The 9840-nt window shown below is 47.3% G+C and overlaps 1 protein-coding gene and 1 long non-coding RNA gene across 2 annotated transcripts; both read left to right on the forward strand.

Moving 5' to 3' along the window:
* The first annotated feature begins 351 nt into the window (after positions 1-351).
* Positions 352-3699, forward strand: LOC100281730 (uncharacterized). The gene is made up of 2 exons (NM_001154650.2): positions 352-2769; positions 2994-3699. Exons 1-2 carry the CDS (start codon positions 522-524, stop codon positions 3362-3364), a joined length of 2619 nt encoding a protein of 872 aa, NP_001148122.2. The 5' UTR covers positions 352-521; the 3' UTR covers positions 3365-3699.
* Positions 3700-8635: 4936 nt separating this feature from the next.
* LOC118473593 (uncharacterized) lies at positions 8636-9624 on the forward strand. The gene is made up of 2 exons (XR_004853284.1): positions 8636-9048; positions 9141-9624. It is a non-coding gene; the product is annotated as an uncharacterized lncRNA (long non-coding RNA).
* Positions 9625-9840: the final 216 nt, after the last annotated feature.

Here is a 9840-nt window from a genome sequence, read left to right on the forward strand (position 1 = left end):
GTGACTCCGTTGACATATCCTTCACCCTTCAGCACCCTGCCCTGACTGACTCACGCCTTCCGCCTTCAGCACTCTGCAGCCACGTCCGCGTCCGGATTGGATACTACCTGAACGTCACGTCGCCTCCAACACGCAGGACGAAGGCGCCACTCCAAGTCCAAAAAGTGACGGTGTCAGCATCGCAAAGTCCAAACGAAAAGGCGAGAGGTCGCCGGCACAATGTGCTGCCATCCTGCAGGCGATATGTTTACTCCACCGCTAGTACTTTTTACTACCCGTGGCCCCGTGACGAGGATTATGGACGAGCCGATGGTGACGAGCTCTGAATGGTTTCTTTCCAATTTGTTAATCGAAAGCGAACGACGAGTGAGCGAAGAGCCGAAGACTGCGTTCTTGTTGTCCTGCACTCCTGCGCAGTCGACGGCAGCTCGCTCGCTAAGTCGCTAGTAAGTTGACGCCGCCGACACTCGGCTCCACTTCCACTGGTCTACACTCCACTCACCAGCTCCCATCCGTCGTCCATGGCCGCCGCCACCTGCCTCCCTCTCTTCGTCCTCGTTTCAGTACTGATGGCCGCCTCGACCTCGCCGTCTTCGGCGGCAGAGACGCCGCAGGAGCTGCTGCTCGACTTCAAGGCGTCCCTGCAGGACCCGTCGGGCGCTCTCTCCGCCTGGTCGAGCTCCACGCCCTACTGCAACTGGCCGCACGTCGCCTGCGCCATCAGCGCCGCCGCGAACGCGACCGTCTCGGTCTCCATCTCGCTCCAGGGCCTCGGCCTCTCGGGCGACCTCGCCGCCTCCTCCCTCTGCCGCGTGCGGGGCCTGATCGCGCTGAGCCTCGCGTCCAACGGCTTCAACCAGACCATCCCGCTGGAGCTGTCGCGCTGCGCCTCGCTCGCGTCGCTCAACCTCAGCGCCGGCGCCTTCTGGGGCCCGCTCCCCGAGCAGCTGGCCATGCTCACCTCGCTCGTGTCGCTCGACCTCAGCCGCAACAGCTTCGAGGGCCAGGTGCCCGCCGGCCTCGCCGCGCTCGGCGGCCTCCAGGTGCTCGACCTCGGGGAGAACCTGCTCTCCGGCGTGCTCCACCCGGCGCTGTTCGGCAACCTCACCAGCCTGCACCTCCTGGACCTGTCCAGGAACCAGTTCCTCGACTCCGAGCTGCCGCGGGAGCTCGGCAGGATGAGCAGCCTCAGGTGGCTGTTCCTGCAGGGCTCGGGGTTCAGCGGCGTCATCCCGGAATCCTTCCTCGGGCTGGAGCAGCTGGAGGCTCTTGACCTGTCCATGAACAACCTGGCCGGCGTCGTGCCTCCCGGGTTCGGCCTCAGGTTGCAGAAGCTGATGACTCTGGATTTGTCACAGAACGGCCTCTCCGGGCAGTTGCCGGAGGAGATCGCTAGCTGCTCGATGCTTCGGAGGTTCGAGGTCCACGACAACGCCTTCAGCGGGGAGCTGCCTGCCGGGCTCTGGTCGCTGCCGGACCTACGCGTCATCCGGGCCCAGAACAACCGGTTCACCGGACGCCTGCGCGAGTTCCCGGGCGGCCAGTCTCGGCTCGAGCAGGTTCAGATTGACAACAACAGCTTCTCCGGCGGGATACCTCAGAGCATCGGCCTGGTCCGCACCATGTACCGTTTCTCCGCCTCCCTCAACGAGCTCAACGGCAGCTTGCCGGACAACCTCTGCGACTCTCCCGCGATGAGCATCATCAACATCTCCCGCAACGCGCTCTCCGGCACGATCCCGGCGTTCAAGAACTGCAGGAGGCTGGTGTCGCTGTACCTGGCCGGCAACGGCTTCACCGGGCCTATACCGGCGTCCCTCGGAGACTTACAGGTGCTGACGTACATCGACCTGTCCAGCAACGCCCTCACCGGCGGCATTCCGACGGAGCTCCAGAACCTGAAGCTCGCCCTGCTGAATGTCTCGTACAACCAGCTCTCCGGCCGCGTGCCGCCATCTCTGATCACCGAGCTTCCCGCCGTGTTCCTCCAGGGCAACCCGGGGCTGTGCGGCCCGGGGTTGCCGAAAGACTGCGACGCCGACGCGCCATCGCGGAGGCGTCAGGGACTCGCGGTGGCCGCAACCGTGGCGTCGTTTCTCACCGGCGTGGCGCTGCTCGCTGTCGGGGCATTCGCGGTCTGCAAGAGGTTACGCGGCAGCGAGTCCTCCTCCTCCTCCTCCCCGTGGAAGCTCGTGCTCTTTCACCCTGTCAGAATCACCGGAGAGGAGCTGCTCGCTGGATTCCACGACAAGAATATCATCGGCAGAGGTGCCTTTGGAAGAGTTTACCTGATCGAGCTCCAAGACGGGCAAAAGGTTGCGGTGAAGAGGCTGGTGAACTCGTCAGGCAAGCTAACATTCAGAGTAGCCAAGAACGAGATGGAAGCACTGGCGAAAATCCGGCACAAGAACATCGCCAAGGTGCTGGGATTCTTCTACTCCGGGTCCGACGGCGAGGTCAGCATCATATATGACCACTCGCAGTCGCAGGTAGGAAGCTTGCAGGATCTCATCTGCGCGCCGAAACTCACAATCTGCTGGAAGGACCGGGTGAGGATCGCTCTGGGAGTAGCTCAAGGGCTGGCACACCTTCACCATGACCATGCTCCTCAAGTGCTGCATAGAGACCTCAAGTCGAGCAATGTGCTGCTACTCGGTGATGAACTCGAGCCCAGGGTCACCGGGTTTGGGATTGATCGTGTTGTCGGGGAGATGGCGTACCAGTCTTGCATGTCTTCGGACCTGAATTACAAGTGCTATGTTGCACCAGGTATGTTGTTGTTTTTTTTTCAGTTCAGTTGATGCACTCAAATTGCAATGATTCTCGCACGTGCAGTTCCATTTGCTAGAAACATTTGCGCACTAGACGTCCTCTATAATGTGTTTTCACCTCAACATTTTGGCTTTGACTGAATGGATGTATAAACAAGAAAGAAGACCAGTAGTAAACAGATTTCACTGAAGTTGTTCTGCTCCTCTCTTTTCTGAAACCAGAGCAAAGCTGCACCAAGAAACCAACGCACCTCATGGACGTCTACAGCTTCGGGGTCATCCTACTGGAACTGGTCACCGCAGCACAGCGGCCGGCGTCCGACGGCGAGTCCGTCGACGTCGTCAAGTGGGTGCGGCGGCGGGCCAACGTGACCGACGGAGTGTCGCAGATACTTGACCCCAGCATCGCCAGCGCGGCGACGCAGAAGGGGATGCAGGCCACCCTCGAGCTCGCCCTGCGCTGCACGTCAGTGGTGCCCGATCGGAGACCGGCCATGGATGAGGTTGCCCGGTCGCTGCAGGCAATCAGTTTCGCTAGTGTTCATCCGCAGACGCCGATGCTCACTAAATCGCCCGGGACTCTGGAACCATGAATGGCACTGGTGTGGTGTGGTGGCGGCGTAGCGTAAGGGTTCACAGTATCCATTACCGCGTAGGCGCATAGCCCTTCCTTCTTGTAGTTGTACATACATGGTAATAATAAAGAGAAATAAATGGTCAGCGTGGATTAGAAGCTTATTCTGCAACGAAAGGTTTAGAGTGTTTTCATATTTGCAGAAATCTGGTTGAGGATCTGATTATTTTCCTTCCGTAGACCTTTGATTGTCTTAGGAATCCTCTGGGATAAAAACTTATGGAGATGCTCTTTGTTCTATAGATTGCAGCAATCTGGTTTAGAGTGTTTCCATATTTGTGCAACACCAACAACGTAGCTATAATTCCTAGCTAATTTTAGAGTTTTGGAGATGGCTTTATAAAATATAGAGCTTCCTGAAGGATGGGTAACCAACAGACTCTCTAAATTTAAACTCGGTGGTAAGCTGGTAACTGATCCTGCAACGAACCTAACCCCTGGAAGCTGATCCTACAACGAACCCAGCTTTCTGAATACGATCCACTGCTAATTCAATGTTTGGATATAAAATCCTATTTCAGCTGAAGTTTTTTTTGTTTTAAAAAAATCTCCAACTCCTACAGAAAAGCATCGGCATAACATCCTTTTCCCAGAAATTGCAGACATCTGCATTCACTGACACAAGGTTCTCATTTTGTTCTAGTTGTTCAATAACAGCTTTGACAGCTTTAACAACTTTTGCAGACATATGCATGAATTGGATCTACTACGTTTTGAAATCCAAAGGATTGCCTCCCTGCAACAATAAAAAAACAAAGAAGTAAAAATGTTCAGAGCAAGGTACAGTTCAATCTTTGCAACTTTAGAAATGAGATGGCAGTGAGGAATAAGAGCATATAAGTGCAGTGGGCCACATATGCACTTCAACCATGCAAGCAGAGAGATTTGTCTGGCAAAAAATCCACTTCAATCTGCACATAAGTGTTCTGGTCCACATATGCCTTCCGGTTCCAAAATCTGCTTTGGTTCAAAAAAACTGTCTAGTCTTGAAAAAGTACCAACAAAAAATATGAGCAATTGCCACCAGCATCTCACCAGTGTAGGATTCGTCCCTGTTGATTCGATTGACATGGGACAGATCTGCTGACATTAGGCCTTCGAAGCTTGTAGGAGGAAGCAAACGCCGGTGCATCAATCCGATAGTGGATTGGTCCAAATCTCCACCCGTGAGATGCGCCTCCGGATCTATCCTTCCTGGCGAACACGGAGAAAGAGGAGCATTCCACAATCCAGTTTCTTCACTTGTTCAACAAACGGGGCAGTACAGGTCTGTACATGGCGACGAACGAATGTGGAGGCACGGGCTGGTCGCGGTGGCGAGGGTGTATATGGAGTTACCTGTCCTGTCCGAGGTGCTTGACTCTTGGGTGGACTTTCCTTTGTGTAGGGGCACCGAAGAGGATTAGTTATAACCTTACGCGGTTCTAGATAACTCAGTAAAAATACCAGCACGTCTACGAGAGTTTGCAATCTCTATCTTTCTCTTAAGTTGAAATCTTTCCTATTGTTAGTTTAGAATATAGGATTAGAACTTAGATTACATAACTCATTTTACTGTAGAGATAACAACACTTAGAACAAATCTTAGTGCATATTATTGTTTGATATTTGCGTAGGTTTTATTCTATAGATTAATCATTGGCCTAGATTAGTACGAAAAATAGGAGTCCTAATTCACATCCCTCTTAGTCATTCGTATTCCTTTCACTTGGTTAATCACCAACTGAGAGTCACCTTTGACTAATAGCTGTCGTACCCCAAGGGATATGGCGATTCTTGGTCCTATGATAAGCACATCATACAAGGCCATATACACAGGGCTGCCCCTTTTTTTTGTAAGGTTAGACAAAAAAGACGGTCTAATTATAGTCACTAATTTAAAAATTATATGAAACTTAGTGCTTCCTTATTCTACACATCTGTGCATTTTTTCAACCTAAATTCTTCATTGTTACATCATGAAAGAAAATACATTAAGGCCTGGTTTGTTGACTGTTGTATCAAGCATTCATATCTTTCATTTCATTGGTATTTTTCTTATGTTCATGTACGGTAAGAAAACTAAAGTAGTCATTTGTGCAGTTGGAGCTCCAGATAACTGGGAGACAGTTCTTGGAGGCATTAAAATCATGAGGTTATCTGGTGAAGCCCCCATAGATACGAAGGGCTGTGTAAAAGCTGGTTCTCTCCTTCCACCCAAGGTAGTTTTTTTCACAGAAGTCTTTTCACCTATACAATTTTATGTAAGAGCCTTGTTGGTATGACCTGTTCCAAGTTTAGTTCCTACTGGATATTAATGTCAAAGTGGAGCCTTTTGCCCTTCAAAAAGGAAATATAAAGAGAAAAAGGTAGAGTCTTTGGTTGGTCTTACATAGGTAGCTTCGAGGTTATGCAACTGTTAAAGCTACCAGGGTGAAGACACTATGATGTTATCGCTCGAGATATGGCAGGGTGCTACGTTTCACTAGCATTATCGTTTGTAATTTGATTCACACTCTTTTGTACATAAGCATATGTGATGTTATAAGGTCAGAACAATAAAGTTCCACTCATTATTTGATCAGAGAATTGCACATATATCAGATAAAAGAAAACAGAGTGATTTTATATAAACCATGTTTTTTTTCTGTTTGCGTGCAATATGCTTGACTTTTGTAATGGCCTCTGTTTGAATTGTGTTCAATTATGGTAATCATTGTGCGATTCCAGGTTACATGGAGCAAAATTTGTAGCATATCTATAATTCATATGATGCGCTGGTATGTCTCATTAAATTATAAATTTTGATTGCATGGTAAACATTTTGGACAAAAAATATTAGATGTCCAATACCATGACATATCTCTCTTTCCCACTATGTGGTTAGCTACAAACAGTATATTTTTAGGTGAACTTGTCAAACCTTTTCAGTATCATTTCTAGGAAGGCTCGAATAGCTGCATTTGGAGCAAGTCATAAGCAGTGGGCCGTACATTAAAATTGATCATCAGGACTTTGATGCGTGTAATTATTGATCTTGGTGTACAAACATGGTTTATGAGTCTTTTCTTTTATTAGTGAAGATTTGTACTGCTTCCTGGCATTTTAGTTCTTAGTACCTGAAATCCAAACAGTGCGGGCCACCCGTTTGGCCCGTGACCCGGCACGATTCTAGCCCGGTCCAAGCACGGCCCGGCACGGTTAGTAACGGGTTCGAGTCGGCATGGCCCGTTAAGCGGGCCGAGTTTGAGCGGCTATGGAGGCCCGCGTGCTATGGCCCGGCCCGGCCCGAGCTGCAGGCCGGCACGAAGGCGGCCCGTAAGCCAGCCACAGCCCACTCTCTCTGGCTCAGCATCTGCAGCGTCTGGCAGACGTGTCATGCAGCGCACGCGCGCGCGGACCGGACCACTGGATCGACTGGCCGTCGGACGCGCTAGAGAGTGTTAGCAGAGTCATCAGCCTGGAATCAATGCAAATGCACATGCATGCACAGCAGGGGCGGTCTTTCTTCTTTCCAGAGCACTTCGGACGATTCGTCGTGTGTGTGGTGGCGTGATATGTCGTTATATATTTTGTGTAATCTATACAATATTATATATATTTGTGTAATCTGTGGTAGCATGTGATTTATATATTTTTAATCGGTGTAATCTATATAATTTATAATTGATCTGTTATGTATTGAGTTTTTTGGGCGGGCCAGTGTGTGGCACGGCCCGTTTGGCACGGTGGGCTTTCGGGCCGGCCCGGCACGATCTAGACATGGACGTGTCGTGCTTGGGCACACGGCTGAGCACGTGGGCCGGCACGGCCCGACCCAATCCATTAACGGGTCGTGCCTGGCCCGACACTATTTGGACCGGGCCGAATCGGGTTCGGGTCAGGCCCGTGCCGGGTGGCCCATTTGGACATCTATAGTCCTATGATAAGCACATCATAGAAAGCCATATACACAGGGCTGCCCTTTTTTTGTAAGGTTAGCCAAAAAAGACGGTCTAATTATAGCCACTAATTAAAAAATTATATGAAACTTAGTGCTTCCTTATTCTACTCATCTGTGCATTTTTTTCAACCTAAATTCTTCATTGTTACATCATGAAAGAAAATACATTAAGGCCTGGTTTGTTGACCGGTGTATCAAGCATTCATATCTTTCATTTCATTGGTATCTTTCTTATGTTCATGTACGGTAAGAAAACTAAAGTAGTCATTTGTGCAGTTGGAGCTCCAGATAACTGGGAGACAGTTCTTGGAGGCATTAAAATCATGAGGTTATCTGGTGAAGCCCCCATAGATACGAAGGGCTGTGTAAAAGCTGGTTCTCTCCTTCCACCCAAGGTAGTTTTTTCCACAGAAGTCGTTTCACCTTTACAATTTTATGTAAGAGCCTTGTTGGTATTACCTGTTTCAAGTTTAGTTCCTACTGGATATTAATGTCAAAGTGGAGCTTTTTGCCCTTCAAAATGGAAATATAAAAAGAAAAAGGTAGAGTCTTTGATTGGTCTTACATAGGTAGCTTCGGGGTTATGCAACTGTTAAAGCTACCAGGAGTCCAGGGTGAAGACACTATGGTGCTGTTTAGTTCAACAAATGTAACGCAAATGGTAATGGTTTACGCTCTATTATTGGCGGTAACAAATTTGAATAGGATGGTATCAATTTTTAGTGTGGTATCTGATTACGGTTAGACTAAAACAAACATGATTTAACGTTATCAGTTACCCATTGCGTTACAAATATGTGAACCAAACGGCACTATGATGTTATCGCTCGAGATATGGCAGGGTGCTACGTTTCACTAGCATTATCGTTTGTAATTTGATTCACACTCTTTTGTACATAAGCATATGTGTTGTTATAAGGTCAGAACAATAAAGTTCCACTCATTGTTTGATCAGAGAATTGCACATATATCAGATAAAAGAAAATAGAGTGATTTTATATAAACCATGTTTTTTTCTGTTTGCGTGCAATATGCTTGACTTTTGTAATGGCCTCTGTTTGAATTGTGTTCAATTATGGTAATTATCGTGCAATTCCAGGTTACATGGAGCAAAATTTGTAGCATATCTATAATTCATATGATGCGCTGGTATGTCTCATTAAATTATAATTTTTGATGGCATGGTAAACATTTTGGAGAAAAAATATTAGATGTCCAATACCATGACATATCTACTTTTTGATTGCATAGTAATGATAATGATTCACAACCGAATACCGGCGGTAACAAGTTTGAATAAGCCGGTATTCATTTATAGTGTGGTATCAATTACAGTTGGATTTAAACAAACATAATTTAACGTTATTGATTACTCATTACATTACCAATATGTGAACCAAACGACACCTATGCGGTTAGCTACAAACAGTATCTTTTTAGGTGAACTTGTCAAATCTTTTCAGTATCATTTCTAGAAAGGCTCGAATAACTGCATTTGGAGCAAGTCATAAGCAGTGGGCCGTACATTAAAATTGATCATCAGGATTTTGATGCGTGTAATTATTGATCTTGGTGTACAAACATGGTTTATGAGTCTTTTCTTTTATTAGTGAAGATTTGTACTGTTTCCTGACATTTCAGTTCTTAGTACCTGAAATCCAGGAAATGACTGGAACCGATGCACCAATGACTATTCTGGCTATGATGCATCTACTGGCAAGGTAAGGAAGAACTCATTTTTCAAGTGTGAACTTTGTGAACAGATGTGAAAATTAGAAATGAAAAAACAAAGGTTCCATGCTGATGTGAACAGCTGTTACTGCCCCTCGAAAGAAGTTCCCAAGCGGGCAGCACTGGATGATCTACAGGACTACAACCTTTTCTCAAATCCATCACTTCAGAGCGGGCCACATGCATAATGAAATGTTGTATATTATTGTTGAGATTTGGAAACATTGCACCTTATAACTCAGCCTTGTTGCCTTGACTGGACCTATAGGCACTTTGGGTACCAAACGAGTGATTTTTGGAGGCAAGAAAATGGGTGGGTGACTAGGAAGAGAGCATGACGAGCTTTGATAGTTTACTGGCCGAGAAATTTGACTCAAGACTGCATGCATCTCGATATGCCCTAGTATGTAAATAAATAAATTGTCATCGGTTCTATCGTCGTGATAGAAGTGGATTTGAACTAACAGCACAAGGCAGGCTAGCAGAATAGAAAAATACAGATGCATGTGTTGTTTCAGACACGTCTGTTTCTTTACGATGATTCAAGGCCAAGTATGAATTGTATTCTTCTTGCAATGCCATGAAAATTTGACGAGTCAATCAGGTGTCTCTTACATATTGACTGCGATAAAAGAAGTAGAAGAAAAAAAGGAAACAATTTGCTACAACATTCTCAAACTTGGGAACACAGTATCTTTCGGGTAAAGGTTCGAGACGTATTTCAATAACTATTTCATTTAAACAAGATCTATATGATATATAAAAATTATAGCAAAGTACAA

Source organism: Zea mays, chromosome 10 (genome assembly GCF_902167145.1).
Source record: "Zea mays cultivar B73 chromosome 10, Zm-B73-REFERENCE-NAM-5.0, whole genome shotgun sequence".
Taxonomy (NCBI): domain Eukaryota; kingdom Viridiplantae; phylum Streptophyta; class Magnoliopsida; order Poales; family Poaceae; genus Zea; species Zea mays.